Below are 18,195 nucleotides of genomic sequence, written 5' to 3'. Positions count from 1 at the left end.
CACTGGGAACCTCCCCAGAGAGGAGAGACAGGCCTTCCAAGCACTGGGAACTTCCCCGGAGAGGAGAGACAGGCCTTCCAAGCACTGGGAACCTCCCCAGAGAGGAGAGACAGGCCTTCCAAGCACTGGGAACCTCCCTGGAGAGGAGAGACAGGCCTTCCAAGCACTGGGAACCTCCCCAGATAGGAGAGACAGGCCTTCCAAGCACTGGGAACCTCCCCAGAGAGGAGAGACAGGCCTTCCAAGCACTGGGAACCTCTCCAGAGAGGAGAGACATGCTCGGTGATAACAAGGGCAGCAAACCTTAAAGAACGAAGGATCTAAACCATCTGATCCAGGTGAACTTTGAACCTTTCCACCAACCCAGTAAAGAGCCTTGAATTCACTACGTGAGCATGAGTCTGTCAAACAAGTGGAGCGAAGCTACAATACACTTCTCTGAGATTTGTCTGATGTTCGATAGAACATGTGGTCTCGTGTGGTTCAGTTGGTAGAGCATGGTGTTTGCAACGCCAGGGTTGTGGGTTCGATTCCCACGGGGGACCAGTACGGGGGGGGGGAAATGTATGAAATGTATGCATTCACTACTGTAAGTCGCTCTGGATAAGAGCGTCTGCTAAATGACTAAAATGTAGAAGGGTTAGTTGGAAGGCAAAGTTGAAAGCCAAGCTGGAGATCGTAGAAATGTTGTATTTTACCTTTATTTAACTAGGCAAGCCAGTTAAAAACAAATTCTTATTTTCAATGACGGCCTATCGGGGAACAGTGGGTTTACTGCCTTGTTCAGGGGGCAGAACGACAGATTTGTACCTTGTCAGCTCGGGGATTTGAACTTGCAACCTTTCGGTTACTAGCCCAATGCTCTAACCACTAGGCTATGCTGCCTCCCCAATTACTTAGCCATCATTGTCTTGTGGATAAAAAAAGTGTCTGCTAAATGGAATACTGTATATTACATAAAACAGAACCAAATTAAAATCCTTTTTCAGCCTTATCTGCTAAATCACTGAGCGGTCTCCTGGAATGCTTGGGCTGTAGTCTGACTACAGGGATGATCAAAATCTCTTTTAGAAGATCTAAACATAGTTCGTCTACTACTGTGTGAATGTCTCATTTACTTAGATGACAATGTCTTCCTAAACAGACTTCTAATTGTGTATATTGGCCTTGATTTGTAAACGGCATGTCTTCCCCTGAAGGGCAGCAGTGTGTTCCCCACCCAGGGCGTGTAGACCCAGAGCCATGTTCCCCACCCAGGGCGTGTGTAGACCCAGAGCCATGTTCCCCACCCAGGGCGTGTGTAGACCCAGAGCCATGTTCCCCACCCAGGTCGTGTGTAGACCCAGAGCCATGTTCCCCACCCAGGTCGTGTGTAGACCCAGAGCCATGTTCCCCACCCAGGTCGTGTAGATCCAGAGCCATGTTCCCACTCAGGGTGTGTACACCCAGAGCCATGTTCCCCACCCAGGGTGTGTAGACCCAGAGCCATGTTCCCCACCCAGGGTGTGTAGACCCAGAGCCATGTTCCCCACCCAGGGCGTGTAGACCCAGAGCCATGTTCCCCACCCAGGTCGTGTGTAGACCCAGAGCCATGTTCCCCACCCAGGGTGTGTAGACCCAGAGCCATGTTCCCCACCCAGGGCGTGTAGATCCAGAGCCATGTTCCCACTCAGGGTGTGTACACCCAGAGCCATGTTCCCCACCCAGGGTGTGTAGACCCAGAGCCATGTTCCCCACCCAGGGCGTGTAGACCCAGAGCCATGTTCCCCACCCAGGGTGTGTAGACCCAGAGCCATGTTCCCCACCCAGGGTGTGTAGACCCAGAGCCATGTTCCCCACCCAGGGCGTGTAGACCCAGAGCCATGTTCCCCACCCAGGTCGTGTGTAGACCCAGAGCCATGTTCCCCACCCAGGGTGTGTAGACCCAGAGCCATGTTCCCCACCCAGGGCGTGTAGATCCAGAGCCATGTTCCCACTCAGGGTGTGTACACCCAGAGCCATGTTCCCCACCCAGGGTGTGTAGACCCAGAGCCATGTTCCCCACCCAGGGCGTGTAGACCCAGAGCCATGTTCCCCACCCAGGGTGTGTAGACCCAGAGCCATGTTCCCCACCCAGGGTGTGTAGACCCAGAGCCATGTTCCCCACCCAGGGCGTGTGTAGACCCAGAGCCATGTTCCCACCCAGGGTGTGTAGACCCAGAGCCATGTTCCCCACCCGTATAGTATCTGGATAATACCGTATCGCTGGCCATTCCCAGACACACTGAGGTGTCTATACCATATGGTATCTGGATAATACCGTATCGCTGGCCTATGGGGTATAGGGTACCATTTGACCAGGGCCTATGGGGTATAGGGTACCATTTGAGCAGGGCCTATGGGGTATAGGGTACCATTTAATCAATGCCACCTTCACAAACAGATCTGGGACCAGTCTAGTCAATCTTCACAAACAGATCTGGGACCAGTCTAATCAACGCCACCTTCACAAACAGATCTGGGACCAGTCTAATCAACGCCACCTTCACAAACAGATCTGGGACCAGTCTAATCAACGCCACCTTCACAAACAGATCTGGGACCAGTCTAATCAACACCACTTTAACAAATATATCTGGGACCAGTCTAATCAACGCCACCTTCACAAACAGATCTGGGACCAGTCTAGTCAACCTTCACAAACAGATCTGGGACCAGTCTAATCAACGCCACCTTCACAAACAGATCTGGGACCAGTCTAATCAACGCCACCTTCACAAACAGATCTGGGACCAGTCTAATCAACGCCACCTTCACAAACAGATCTGGGACCAGTCTAATCAACGCCACCTTCACAAACAGATCTGGGACCAGTCTAATCAACGCCACCTTCACAAACAGATCTGGGACCAATCTAATCAACGCCACCTTCACAAACAGATCTGGGACCAGTCTAATCAACGCTACCTTCACAAACAGATCTGGGACCAGTCTAATCAACGCCACCTTCACAAACAGATCTGGGACCAGTCTAATCAACGCCACCTTCACAAACAGATCTGGGACCAGTCTAATCAACGCCACCTTCACAAACAGATCTGGGACCAGTCTAATCAACACCACTTTCACAAACATATCTGGGACCAGTCTAATCAACGCCACCTTCACAAACAGATCTGGGACCAGTCTAGTCAACGCCACCTTCACAAACAGATCTGGGACCAGTCTAATCAACCTTCACAAACAGATCTGGGACCAGTCTAATCAACGGCACCTTCACAAACAGATCTGGGACCAGTCTAATCAACACCACTTTCACAAACATATCTGGGACCAGTCTAATCAACGCCACCTTCACAAACAGATCTGGGACCAGTCTAGTCAACGCCACCTTCACAAACAGATCTGGGACCAGTCTAGTCAACGCCATCTTCACAAACAGATCTGGGACCAGTCTAATCAACGCCACCTTCACAAACAGATCTGGGACCAGTCTAATCAATGCCACCTTCACAAACAGATCTGGGACCAGTCTAATCAACGCCACCTTCACAAACAGATCTGGGACCAGTCTAATCAACCTTCACAAACAGATCTGGGACCAGTCTAATCAACGCCACCTTCATGGAAGTGTTAGAACTACGAGTTATTACTGAGATTCTATCTGCAGTGGATTCATTCATTGGAACTAAAATATCCCATAATAAACAAGTGATTCCTGATTCCCGTGGCAATCTACAGATGACCAGGGATGTCCATGTACAGATGTCTCTAGTTTTGATTTGACATTTTCTAGGACAACGGTTTGGTTTTCCTATGGGGACTTGGGCATTGTTTATAGGGTAGTCTGAAGCACATTGAAGAGATGAGAGTGGATACATGTCTTGGACAGCATGGACCACCACACAGTCCAACCCATGTATCTCTGGTGCTCTCTCTCTCTCTCTCTCAGCATTCAGCATGATACAGCCTGGTGTAGCAGTAACAATTCATAATGCATGATGTCTCTCTTTGCTCTGTTGGTCTTGTCTGGCTGGATATAATCGTTATCGTCTGCTTTTCCCTCCCTCTGCAACCTCACAACCCTGTTCATTTGAATCCATCATTCTGTTTTGAGCTTCATCTGTGCTGTTCTTCTGCCTGCATGTTTTACCGATGTTCAGAGTCTTTATGTAACCTGCTGTTTATCTAGAGAACATGGGCCAGCAGCCCACAGTAATCACTTCATGTTCAGAGTCTTTATGTAACCTGCTGTTTATCTAGAGAACATGGGCCAGCAGCCCACAGTAATCATTTCCAAATCCTCAGGTATGGTAGAGGAAGCTTTGACTAAATCTGTACTCCCATATTCTATTGACACAGATTGTCCAGGCTCAAACTGACATTTACCCTCTCCTCCCTTTTTATCTCTCTCTCTCTCTTTCATTTCCCTCTCTCTCTCTTTCATTTCCCTCTCTCTCTCTCTCTTTCATTTCCCTCTCTCTCTCTTTCATTTCCCTCTCTCTCTCTCTTTCATTTCCCTCTCTCTCTCTTTCATTTCCCTCTCTCTCTCTTTCCTTTCCCTCTCTCTTTCCTTTCCCTCTCTCTTTCCTTTCCCTCTCTCTTTCCTTTCCCTCTCTCTTTACTTTCCCTCTCTCTCTCTCTTTCCTTTCCCTCTCTCTCTCTTCTTTCCCTCTCTCTTTCCTTTCCCTCTCTCTCTCTTTCCTACCCCTCTCTCTTTCCTTTCCCTCTCTCTTTCCTTTCCTACCCCCTGTCTCCTCTCCCCCTCTGTTCTCCTGCAGGGTAAAGTGGCCCAGACAGCCTGTATGTCAGCGTGTAAGCACCTGTCCACGTCCCTGATGCAGATGCTGTTGGACTGCGAGCTGAAACAGATCAGTATGGGAGCCGTTCAGCAGTTCAACCTGGACGTCATACAGTGTGAATGTAAGTGGAGTTAATGGGAGTTTACACCATGCATTGTGAATGATTGACAATACAAACACACAACTCCCTATCACCCCCATGGAAACGGCCAGGGAGAGGGCTTTAATCGTAGAGGGGTACAGTATATGTCAGTGTGAACGGAAGTTGAGGGGCTATTAGGTAGAGGAGGAGTTGAGCCTAATGGTGACTACATCCCTAATGTCACCCTATTCCCTATATAGTGCACTACTTTATACTACAGCCATATTCCCTATATAGTGCACTACTTTTGACCAGGGCCCTATTCCCTATATAGTGCACTACTTTTGACCAGGGCCCTATTCCCTATATAGTGCACTACTTTATACTACAGCCCAATTCCCTATATAGTGCACTACTTTATACTACAGTCATATTCCCTATATAGTGCACTACTTTATACTACAGTCATATTCCCTATATAGTGCACTACTTTATACTACAGCCCTATTCCCTATATAGTGCACTACTCTATACTACAGCCCTATTCCCTATATAGTACACTACTCTATACTACAGCCCTATTCCCTATATAGTGCACTACTTTTGACCAGGGCCCATAGGAAGTAGCGTTAAGGGTAGTTCAGACATACAGTGTGAATGTCAGTAGCGTTAAGTGTAGTTCAACCTAATGATGTTTGAACAAGAGGGATTGGGGCTTCAGAAATGTCCTGAGTCTATCCTAAATGCCACCCTATTCCTTTTATAGTGCACTACATTTAAAAAAAAAAAATAATAATTGTCAAAAGTAGTGCACTATGAAGGGAATAGGGTTCCATTTGGGACACTGACTCTGCCCTCAGAATGCCCTCTGCTAAAAGGCTGTGACAGAGCAGAGTTGACTCTCCTGTCTCTCATACACACACACACACACACACACACACACACTCACTCATAAGACACCCCTCTAGGAATCCAGTCAGTTGGTTCCTCCAAGGTAATCCTCCTGCTGTTAGTCAGAGTGGTGACCTATGCTCTAGCCTCTCCCTTGTCACTCTTCCTGCATCCCAAATAGCACCCTTTTCCCTATGTAGTCACTACTGTCGACCAGAGCCCTGTCGACCAGAGCCCTGTAGGCCCTGTAAAAAGGGGATAGGGTCCCATTTGGAACACATCCCCTACCCTCGAAACGAACTCTGATGAACAGCTGTGTTGCGACAAATATTTCCTCATACTTACCTAGCAGCGGTTTTCCTACAGAGCACATCAGTCACTTACACTGCGAGCACAATTATTAGGCAAGTGAGTATTCTGATCTTATCATTGTTTCTATTCACATTTTCCAACTCCAAAACCATATAAACTTGAATGCTTATTGGATTTACTCATTTACAGGTGATATGTATTTGTGTAAGGAGCGAGGGTGTGGCGAAAGTGAATAACACCTTATATCAAGGTGTGCATAATTATTAGGCAGCCTCATTACCTCAGGTAAAATGGGCCAAAAAAAAAGAGATTTAACTGACAATGAAAAGCCAAAAATGTAAAATGCCTTTCAGACGGATGCGACACTCTTTAAATAGCTCAACTATTGAGGTGTGACCACCGGACATTCAAACGTTTTGTTGCGAATAGTCAACTGGGGCGCAAAAAAAACGCATGGGGAAGAAAAGGTGCAAATTAACTGCAAAAGACTTGATAAGAATTAAACATCAAACTACCAGGAACCCGTTATCCTCCGGTGCCACCGTATTCCAGAACTGCAACCTACCTGGGAGTGTTCAGAAGTACAAGGTGTCAAGTGCTCAGAGACATGGCCAAGGTCAAGAAAACTGAAACAAGACCACCACTGAATAAGATTTACAAGTTGAAGCGTCAAGATAGGGCAAAGAACTACCGGAAGACAGATTTTTCAAAGGTTTTATGGACAGATGAAATGAAAGTGACTCTTGATGGACCAAATGGATGGGCCCGTAGCTGGATCAGTAATGGACACAGGGCACCACTTTGAGTCAGGTGCCAGCAAGGTGAAGGAGGGGTACTGGTATGGGCTGCTATCATTGAGGATGAGGTAGTTGGACCTTTTCGGGTTAAAGATGGACTGAAACTCAACTCCCAAACCTACTGCCAGTTTCTGGAAGATTCTTTCGTCAAACAGTGGTACTGGAAGAAGTCCTCAGCATTCTAGAAGGCCATGATCTTTATGCAGGACAATGCTCCATCACATGCATCCAAGTACTCCACTGCTTGGCTAGACAGCAAGGGCCTCAAAGATGCCTGAATAATGACCTGGCCCCCTTCCTCACCTGACTTAAATACTATTGAGAACTTGTGGGCCCTTCTCAAACGTGAGATTTACAGTGAGGGAAGACAATACACCTTTTTTGAACAGCATTTGGGAGGCTGTGGTTGCTGCTTCAGCGAAAATTGATCGTGAACAGATCAAGAAACTGACAGACTCCATGGATGGAAGGCTCATGGCAGTTATTGAAAATAAGGGTGGCTATATTGGTCACTGAATATTTTTGAAAGGCCAAAAATGTTATATAATTGTCATTTTGTGTTACTTATCTGTTACACTTACTCTAAAAATTGAGAATAAACAAGTGAGTTGAGAGAAATTATTTTTGTAATTTAGTTGCCTAATAATTGTGCACACTTGTATATTTCCCTGAGAAAGACAAAACTCACTTTTCCTTTGAGGTTCAATAACATTTTGGATTGACTGAGAGCATTGTGTTTGTTCAACAATAAAATTAATCCCGAGGAATACAATTTGCCTAATAATTGTGCACGCAGTGTAGTGTTTCGCGGTCAAGTCGCTAAGCGTTTCGCGGTCAAGTCGCTTAGCGTTTCACGGTCAGGCCGCTTAGCGTTTCGCGGTCAAGTCGCTTAGCGTTTCGCGGTCAAGTCGCTTAGCGTTTCACGGTCAAGTCGCTTAGCGTTTCACGGTCAAGTCACTTAGCATTTCACGGTCAAGTCGCTTAGCAGCGTTTCACGGTCAAGTCGCTTAGCAGCGTTTCGCGGTCAAGTCGCTTAGCAGCGTTTCGCGGTCAAGTCGCTTAGCGTTTCACGGTCAAGTCGCTTAGCGTTACCCTAGTACTGTTTTATATGATACTACCAATCTAAAGAACCAGCTGGCTCCTGTTATCAAGTCAGTTTTGTTAATAAATTCACTTAAAATGGTTTAAGTAAAAACATCTCTTTTTGTATGCACCGGTCCAATAATGTCCACTCACCTTCCAGCCATCTCCCCTGTGGCAGCTGTAGTCAGCCATCACTCACCTTCCAGCTATCACTCACAGCTGTAGTCAGCCATCACTCACCTTCCAGCCATCACTCACCTTCCAGCCATCACTCACCTTCCAGGCATCTCCCCTGTGGCAGCTGTAGTCAGCCATCACTCACATTTCAGCCATCACTCACCTTCCAGCCATCACTCACCTTCCAGGCATCTCCCCTGTGGCAGCTGTAATCAGCCATCACTCACCTTCCAGCCATCTCCCCTGTGGCAGCTGTAGTCAGCCATCACTCACCTTCCAGTCATCTCCCCTGTGGCAGCTGTAGTCAGCCATCACTCACCTTCCAGCCATCTCCCTTGTGGCAGCTGTAATCAGCCATCACTCACCTTCCAGCCATCACTCACCTTCCAGCCATCTCCCCTGTGGCAGCTGTAATCAGCCATCACTCACCTTCCAGCCATCTCCCCTGTGGCAGCTGTAATCAGCCATCACTCACCTTCCAGCCATCACTCATCTTCCAGCCATCTCCCCTGTGGCAGCTGTAATCAGCCATCACTCACCTTCCAGCCATTACTCACAGCTATAATCAGCCATCACTCACCTTCCAGCCATCTCCCCTGTGGCAGCTGTAGTCAGCCATCACTCACCTTCCAGCCATCACTCACAGCTGTAATCAGCCATCACTCACCTTCCAGCCATCACTCACAGCTGTAATCAGCCATCACTCACCTTCCAGCCATCACTCAGGTTCTCTGTCTACTCTTCCTGCACATCTATTCATCCATCATGTAAAAGAGAATTTAGCATGGATGTCTGGCGGGGATGCAGACCCCGATGAGTCCTCCGTTACAGTTGATTTATTGGAGCAGCGTGTTTCTAACACCTCAGCACTGTGTTGACCCCAGTAGTCTGACTGTAAACTCCCTGACCTCCTCAGCACTGTGTTGACCCCAGTAGTCTGACTGTAAACTCCCTGACCACCTCAGCACTGTGTTGACCCCAGTAGTCTGACTGTAAACTCCCTGACCTCTCACACCTCAGCACTGTGTTGACCCCAGTAGTCTGACTGTAAACTCCTGTCTGTCTGGCTGGCTCTGGGTTGTGTTGCTGTCTGTCTGGCTGGCTCTGGGTTGTGTTGCTGTCTGTCTGGCTGGCTCTGGGTTGTGTTGCTGTCTGTCTGGCTGGCTCTGGGTTGTGTTGCTGTCTGTCTGTCTGGCTCTGTGTTGTGTTGCTGTCTGTCTGGCTCTGGGTTGTGTTGCTGTCTGTCTGTCTGGCTCTGGGTTGTGTTGCTGTCTGGCTCTGGGTTGTGTTGCTGTCTGGCTGGCTCTGGGTTGTGTTGCTGTCTGGCTGGCTCTGGGTTGTGTTGCTGTCTGTCTGGCTCTGGGTTGTGTTGCTGTCTGTCTGGCTGGCTCTGGGTTGTGTTGCTGTCTGTCTGGCTGGCTCTGGGTTGTGTTGCTGTCTGTCTGGCTGGCTCTGGGTTGTGTTGCTGTCTGTCTGGCTGGCTCTGGGTTGTGTTGCTGTCTGTCTGTCTGGCTCTGGGTTGTGTTGCTGTCTGTCTGTCTGGCTCTGGGTTGTGTTTCTGTCTGGCTCTGGGTTGTGTTGCTGTCTGGCTGGCTCTGGGTTGTGTTGCTGTCTGGCTCTGGGTTGTGTTGCTGTCTGTCTGGCTCTGGGTTGTGTTGCTGTCTGTCTGGCTCTGGGTTGTGTTTCTGGCTCTGGGTTGTGTTGCTCTCTGGCTGGCTCTGGGTTGTGTTGCTGTCTGGCTGGCTCTGGGTTGTGTTGCTGTCTGGTTGGCTCTGGGTTGTGTTGCTGTCTGACTGTCTGGCTCTGGGTTGTGTTGCTGTCTGGCTCTGGGTTGTGTTGCTGTCTGTCTGGCTCTGGGTTGTGTTGCTGTCTGGCTGGCTCTGGGTTGTGTTGCTGTCTGGCTGGCTCTGGGTTGTGTTGCTGTCTGGCTGGCTCTGGGTTGTGTTGCCGTCTGGCTGGCTCTGGGTTGTGTTGCCATCTGGCTGGCTCTGGGTTGTGTTGCTGTCTGGCTGGCTCTGGGTTGTGTTGCCGTCTGGCTGGCTCTGGGTTGTTTTGCCATCTGTCTGGCTCTGGGTTGTGTTGCTGTCTGTCTGTCAGGCTCTGTGGGTCCAATAGTGTGTCTTAGGCTTTGGCGGTTTACCGTATTTGCCGTATAACGGGGTATTTGGACAAAGCCACAGGATGGTTTTTCAATACCGTTGAATCTATTTCTTTGAAGTTTTTTAAATAAATTGTAATATTTGTAGCTAATTTAAGTAAATACCAGCAGTCAACTTGTGCAATACGTTAGGAGATAAAGAACAGTGCGTTCTTCATTTCACCTGTCACATTATTATGAAGTTTACGGTAGACCCCAGTCATGTGTCACATTACTATGAAGTTTACGGTAGTCCCCGGTCATGTGTCACATTATTATGAAGTTTACGGTAGTCCCCAGTCATGTGTCACATTATTATGAAGTTTACGGTAGTCCCCGTTCATGTGTCACATTATTATGAAGTTTACGGTAGTCCCCGGTCATGTGTCACATTATTATGAAGTTTACGGTAGTCCCCGGTCATGTGTCACATTATTATGAAGTTTACGGTAGTCCCCAGTCATGTGTCACATTATTATGAAGTTTACGGTAGTCCCCGGTCATGTGTCACATTATTATGAAGTTTACGGTAGTCCCAAGTCGTGTGTCACATTATTATGAAGTTTACGGTAGTCCCCGGTCATGTGTCACATTATTATGAAGTTTACGGTAGTCCCAAGTCACGTGGTGTTTGTTTACAAGCACACAACAACGAGATACCGGAGCCTTGGGAGTCACTTACTGTTGTGCAGCATGGGCCTGGCGATCTAATTACAGTATGGAATTCACAACTAAATGTTTGCCAGCTAGATATCTTGTAACTATACAGAATAAAAATATAAACGAATCAATTTCAACGATTTTACTGAGTTACAATTCATATAAGGAAATCAGTCAATTGAAATAAATTAATTAGTTCCTAATCTATTGATTACACATGACTGGGCAGGGGCGTAGCCATGGGTGGGCCTGGGAGAGCTTAGGCCCACCCACTGGGGAGCCAGGTCCAGGGAATCAGATGGAGTTTTTCCGCACAAAAGAGCTTTATAGACAGAAAAACTCCTCAGTTTCATCAGCTGTCCGGGTGGCATTCAAATTGCCATCGATAAAATGCAATTGTGTTTGTTGTCCGTAGCTTATGCCTGCCCATACCATAACCCCACCTCCACCATGGGGCCCATACCATAACCCCACCTCCACCATAGGGCCCATACCATAACTCCACCTCCACCATGGGGCCCATACCATAACCCCACCTCCACCATGGGGCCCATACCATAACCCCACCTCCACCATAGGGCCCATACCATAACTCCACCTCCACCATGGGGCCCATACCATAACCCCACTGCCACCATGGGGCCCATACCATAACCCCACCTCCACCATGGGGCCCATACCATAACCCCACCTCCACCATGGGGCCCATACCATAACCCCACCTCCACCATAGGGCCCATACCATAACTCCACCTCCACCATGGGGCCCATACCATAACCCCATTGCCACCATGGGGCCCATACCATAACCCCACCTCCACCATGGGGCCAATACCATAACCCCACCTCCACCATAGGGCCCATACCATAACCCCACCTCCACCATGGGGCCCATACCATAACCCCACCGCCACCATGGGGCCCTCTATTCTCAACGTTGACATCAACAAACCGCTCGCCCTCACAACGTCATACATGTGGTCTATGGTTGAGAGGCAAAAATACATATTGAGTGGAGGTGGCTTATGGTAGAGAAATTAACATTAAATTATCTGGCAGCAGCTCTGGTGGACATTCCTGCAGTCAGCATGCCAATTACACGCTCCCTCAACTTGAGACATCTGTGGCGTTGTGTTGTGTGACAAAACTGCACATTTTAGAGGAACCTTTTATTGTCCCCAGAACAAGGTGCACCTGTGTAATGATCATGCTTTTTAATCAGCTTCTTGATGTGCCACACCTGTCAGATGGATGGATTATCTTGGCAAAGAAGAAATGCGAAAGGGGCTCCCGAGTGGCGCAGCGGTCTAAGGCACTGCATCTCGGTGCTAGAGGCGTCACTACAGACCCTGGTTCGATTCCAGGCTGTATCACAACCGGCCGTGATTGGGAGTCCCATAGGGCGGCGCACAATTGGCCCAGCGTCGTTAGGGTTTGGCCGGGGGTAGGCCATCATGGTAAATAAGAATTTGTTCTTAACTGACTTGCCTAATTAAATAAAGGTTAAATAAAACAAATAAACAATTTGTTCACAGAAAATTGGAGAGATAAGGTTTTAATGCATATGGAAATTTCTGTTATCTTTTATTTCCGCTCATAAAACACGGGACCAACACTACATTTTGTTTATATTGTTGTTTTGTAGATTAAGTTAACTGTCTAAAATGTGCTAAATGCTCAGCAGTTGTGCATTTGGTTTGCTAATTTAGTAGCACGTTAGCTATCTAGCTAAATGGGTAGCTTCTTCCGAAATCAAGCATTCGCTTGGTAACAGCAGAGAATCCCCAAGTGGATCAAGAGCCTTGCTGGCTAATATTAGTTTTGTGCGTGTAGCAAATTGTGAGTAGCATTTTTTTTGGTTATTTGTATAGTTTAGGTCAGAAACTGTCAAATGTTCGCAATGCGCTCATTAACATTTAGTTAGCATTCTCTATGGGATTTTACATGTACTTGTTAGCATTGTGCAGCTTCGGAGTTACAAAGTGTCAGTGAAAACAGCGCCCCCTTTGTGTTCAGTTCTGGTATTACCAAATATCCCAGTATGTATTAAAAGAGGAAGCAAATTATTTTAGGCAGATTTTCTCTTTTCCGTCTCATCCTCTCCCACTGAATAAAGATTACGGTAAGGAATCTTTCCAAATAATATTTTAAAAAAATGGAAAATGAACAAATGTACGGAAAGATCAGTGTGAAGGCCAAATTACAGAGGAAGAACTTTTTGAGGATATTAAATCCTGTCTCATTCAATGTCTCATTTAAAGATCTAGATAACTTTTCTGTACTTTCTGGACTAAAACCTAATTATGTACAATAGTGTACAATATTACGTATTGGATCCTTAAAAAATACAACTTTTACATTAGCCTGCAGTTTACCTATAAAACGGGCTGATGGTGAAGTAGACCTAGTCGGTATTCATATCACAAAATATATAAATAAGCGCTACACAATGAATTTCAATAGAAAACTTGTAAAAATAGACAAGATCCTGCAACCATGGAGAGGTAAATACCTGTATTTATGGGAAAGATGTTTGAAAAGGGTATTTTGTTCTTAAATTATATTGTAAATTGTAATGGTAGAGTTATGTCCTTCATGGAGAATTGTATGGGAAGATCTGCTCAATCCAAGAGTACAACCAATTGATTACAGCATTACCCCCAAAAATGGAGGAGGCAGGTGGCAGCGGGAGGAGGTAGGGAACTGGTCTGTCTGCCCAATATAAAGGATCAAAATTGGCAGAGGAATAAAAAATAGCATAAATAGGAAAGTATACCAGTTTCATTTGTGGACCAGGATGTTGACGACTGTGCCATACAGATTGCAAAATAGTTGGGAAGAGATTTTTGATGTACTTATTCCATGGTATGAGTTGATATATAAAACAACGCAAGATTCAAGACTTTGTGCTTTTCAGCTAAAATTATTATATAGAATTCTTGCCACCAACAAAATGTTGAATATTTGGGGCATAAAATCATCGAAGCTCTGCAGATTTTGTTGTGAGGATAGAGAATCAATAGACCATTTATTTTGGTATTGCCCTCAGGTAGCCTGTTTCTGGTCTCAGGTTCAGGAATGGCTAAAAATGCATAACATTGATCTACAATTGACCCTAGAAATAGTACTGTTAGGAAATCTGGAGAGACCTGGTCAGTCAATTACTAATATAGTAATACTCTTAGTAAAAGTATTTATCTTCAACACGCAATCTGTGGATTCTATTTGATCAGATAGATTGATATTGTACGTTAAACATCACAGCATAGTTGAAAGATATGTGTTGCGTAGAAACCCGAAGTGGGACGCCAGGAGAGATAGATGGGATGGGCTGAGGGAAGCGGAGGGTTGGGATGGGTTGAAACCCGAAGTGGGAGGCCAGCAGAGATAGATGGGATGGGCTGAGGGAAGCTGAGGGTTGGCATGTGGAATTGGAGACAAGTGGGAGTGGAGTTGCTGTGTGGGAGATAGAATGATGGTCAAAGATAAAAGTTTTTTTTTAAAAACATGTTTTTAAGTGTAAATAAACATAATAAATTGTCAGTTTGAATGACAAAGAGGGACAGTGTTTTGACAACTAATGCCGGTTTGTCTGAGGCTGATGCCTTGCAGGTGTTTGTACACATGCACATACACACACTCTCATTCAAATAAACACATACAAGAACACACACATACATGTAATAGTGCCAGACATGCACACAAACATATACAGTTGGCATTGCTGTTATGATTTTAGTTGTCCTTGATGTCCTTTCTTTTAAATGTATTATTATAATTCATTTTTTGCATTGTTGTTTGCTGTTTTCTTCGGTCTTTTCCTTTTGTCTCTCCAGTTCATTCTCTTGGTTGTTGGTGCATTATGGGTGTTCTTGGGGGGAATGGAATTCATTATATTTTTTATTTATTTTTATTCCTGGGGGGGGGGACTGTGGGAGGGGTCTCGAATGGTTGAGGGACAGCTATTGGGGAACTGTGGGGGGATCTTGGAGGGTTGAGGGAGCAGCTATTAGGGAACTGTGGGGGGGATCTTGGAGGGTTCAGGGTTCCCGTTTTCTGGCCTGGTGGGAGATCTGTCAACATGCCCCTGGATGCTTCTGTGTGTCGCTCTGAATGGGAATATGTTGAATGACTGGTAGGATGTAGCTGTTGAGCGGCTTCACTGCGAGTATAATGTATGTTTCAAATATTCAATAAAAAATTAATGAAAAAAATCCCAGTATGGAACAAAGTCGGGATGAAGCTATGACAGTCTGGATACTGCCCAAGCCTAGTGTCTCTGGAGGTCCAGCCTAGTATCTCTGGAGGTCCAGCCTAGTATCTCTGGAGGTCCAGCCTAGTATCTCTGGAGGTCCAGCCGTGTGTCTCTGGAGGTCTAGCCGTGTGTCTCTGGAGGTCTAGCCGTGTGTCTCTGGAGGTCCAGCCTAGTATCTCTGGAGGGCTAGCCGTGTGTCTCTGGAGGTCCAGCCTAGTCAGTTAAGGACACATTTTTATTTACAATGAGGGCCTACACCGGCCAAACCCGGACGATGCTGGGCCAATTGTGCGCCGCCCTATGGGACTCACAATCACGGCCGGTTATGATACAGCCTGGATTCGAACCAGGGTGTCTGTAGTGATGCCTCAAGCACTGAGATGCAGTGCCTTAGACCACTGCGCCACTCGGGAGCCGTGACAGCTGAGTTCCTGTGTGTGTGTGTCTTGGTCTTGTACCTGGTACTCTCCTGAGGCCCCTCAGGGGGCCCCCCTGATGGCCAGGGCCGTGACAGCTGAGTTCCTGTGTGTGTCTTGGTCTTGTACCCGGTACTCTCCTGAGGCCCCTCAGGGGGCCCCCTGTTGGCCAGGGCCGTGACAGCTGAGTTCCTGTGTGTGTGTGTGTCTTGGTCTTGTACCCGGTACTCTCCTGAGGCCCCTCAGGGGGCCCCCTGTTGGCCAGGGCCGTGACAGCTGAGTTCCTGTGTGTGTGTGTGTCTTGGTCTTGTACCTGGTACTCTCCTGAGGCCCCTCAGGGGGCCCCCTGTTGGCCAGGGCCGTGACAGCTGAGTTCCTGTGTGTGTGTGTGTCTTGGTCTTGTACCTGGTACTCTCCTGAGGCCCCTCAGGGGGCCCCCTGATGAAGGGTGAACCCGAGTTCAGCTCCTGGGTTCAGCACGCCGGTTCATATGTCTCTAACGGAATCTATTCACATCTCAAACGTAGAATCGTCCCAAGATATTTCAGCTCTTATAAGAGGTTAAGGTTTTTAGGCGATCATGCAGTCTTAATCTTAACTTGACTCTGTTTTTTTATTTCATTTATTCTCACTGTAAAGCACTTTATATAAAGGTTGATTTATCCCCTGACAGAATAAATATAGCTTCTGTTGGCTTATCAGTGACAGCGGGTGATGATTGGCTGTTACTGTCATCTCTCCCTGCTCCAGTGTTTGCCAGCTCAGAGCCGGTGCCAGGATTCCAGGGGGACACTTTACAGCTGGCCTTCATCGACCTCCGGCAGGTAAGCAGTATGTCCCTCATCCTACAGCCTTTTTCCCTGTCCTGTTCCCCAACACAACCTCTCCTCTGACCGAATGTTCCCCTGTCCTGTTCCCCAACACAACCTCTCCTACAGCCGACATGTTCCCCTGTCCTGTTCCCCTGTCCTGTTCCCCTGTCCTGTTCCCCAACACAACCTCTCCTACAGCCGACATGTTCCCCTGTCCTGTTCCCCTGTCCTGTTCCCCAACACAACCTCTCCTCTGACCGACTGTTCCCCTGTCCTGTTCCCCAACACAACCTCTCCTCTGACCGACTGTTCCCCTGTCCTGTTCTCCAACACAACCTCTCCTACAGCCGACATGTTCCCCTGTCCTGTTCCCCAACACAACCTCTCCTCTGACCGACTGTTCCCCTGTCCTGTTCCCCAACACAACCTCTCCTCTGACCGACTGTTCCCCTGTCCTGTTCCCCAACATCAATCTCTCCTACAGCCGACATGTTCCCCTGTCCTGTTCCCCTGTCCTGTTCCCCAACACAACCTCTCCTCTGACCGACTGTTCCCCTGTCCTGTTCCCCAACACAACCTCTCCTCTGACCGACTGTTCCCCTGTCCTGTTCCCCAACACAACCTCTCCTACAGCCGACATGTTACCCTGTCCTGTTCCCCAACACAACCTCTCCTCTGACCGACTGTTCCCCTGTCCTGTTCCCCAACACAACCTCTCCTCTGACCGACTGTTCCCCTGTCCTGTTCCCCAACACAACCTCTCCTACAGCCGACATGTCCCCCTGTCCTGTTACCCTGTCCTGTTCCCCAACACAACCTCTCCTCTGACCGACTGTTTCCCTGTCCTGTTCCCCAACACAACCTCTCCTCTGACCGACTGTTCCCCTGTCCTGTTCCCCAACACAACCTCTCCTACAGCCGACATGTTCCCCTGTCCTGTTCCCCAACACAACCTCTCCTCTGACCGACTGTTCCCCTGTCCTGTTCCCCAACACAATCTCTCCTACAGCCGACATGTTCCCCTGTCCTGTTCCCCAACACAACCTCTCCTCTGACCGACTGTTCCCCTGTCCTGTTCCCCAACACAACCTCTCCTCTGACCGACTGTTCCCCTGTCCTGTTCCCCAACATCAATCTCTCCTACAGCCGACATGTTCCCCTGTCCTGTTCCCCTGTCCTGTTCCCCTGTCCTGTTCCCCAACACAACCTCTCCTCTGACCGACTGCTCCCCTGTCCTGTTCCCCAACACAACCTCTCCTACAGCCGACATGTTCCCCTGTCCTGTTCCCCAACACAACCTCTCCTCTGACCGACTGTTCCCCTGTCCTGTTCCCCAACACAACCTCTCCTCTGACCGACTGTTCCCCTGTCCTGTTCCCCAACACAACCTCTCCTACAGCCGACATGTTCCCCTGTCCTGTTCCCCTGTCCTGTTCCCCAACACAACCTCTCCTCTGACCGACTGTTCCCCTGTCCTGTTCCCCAACACAACCTCTCCTCTGACCGACTGTTCCTCTGTCCTGTTCCCCAACACAACCTCTCCTACAGCCGACATGTTCCCCTGTCCTGTTCCCCAACACAACCTCTCCTCTGACCGACTGTTCCCCTGTCCTGTTCCCCAACACAATCTCTCCTACAGCCGACATGTTCCCCTGTCCTGTTCCCCAACACAACCTCTCCTCTGACCGACTGTTCCCCTGTCCTGTTCCCCAACACAACCTCTCCTCTGACCGACTGTACCCCTGTCCTGTTCCCCTGTCCTGTTCCCCAACACAACCTCTCCTCTGACTGA

General features: G+C 48.0%; 1 protein-coding gene across 6 annotated transcripts in view; it reads left to right on the top strand.

The window, feature by feature from the left end:
- Positions 1–18,195, top strand: part of exoc6 (exocyst complex component 6) — a 388,637-nt gene that overhangs the window by 364,716 nt on the left and 5,726 nt on the right. For all 6 annotated transcript variants that reach the window (XM_082965010.1, XM_082965008.1, XM_082965009.1 and 3 more), the window contains 2 exons: positions 4,761–4,902; positions 16,342–16,415. In XM_082965010.1, the coding sequence (XP_082821136.1) occupies positions 4,761–4,902; positions 16,342–16,415 (216 nt within the window). The remainder of the gene's footprint in view (positions 1–4,760; positions 4,903–16,341; positions 16,416–18,195) is intronic.

The sequence above is a fragment of the Salmo salar genome, chromosome 18 (assembly GCF_965601325.2).
Source record: "Salmo salar chromosome 18, fSalSal1, whole genome shotgun sequence".
Taxonomy (NCBI): Eukaryota; Metazoa; Chordata; class Actinopteri; order Salmoniformes; family Salmonidae; genus Salmo; species Salmo salar.
The sequence above is the reverse complement of the archived record's forward strand: the minus strand, read 5'-3'. Positions and strand labels throughout refer to the sequence as shown.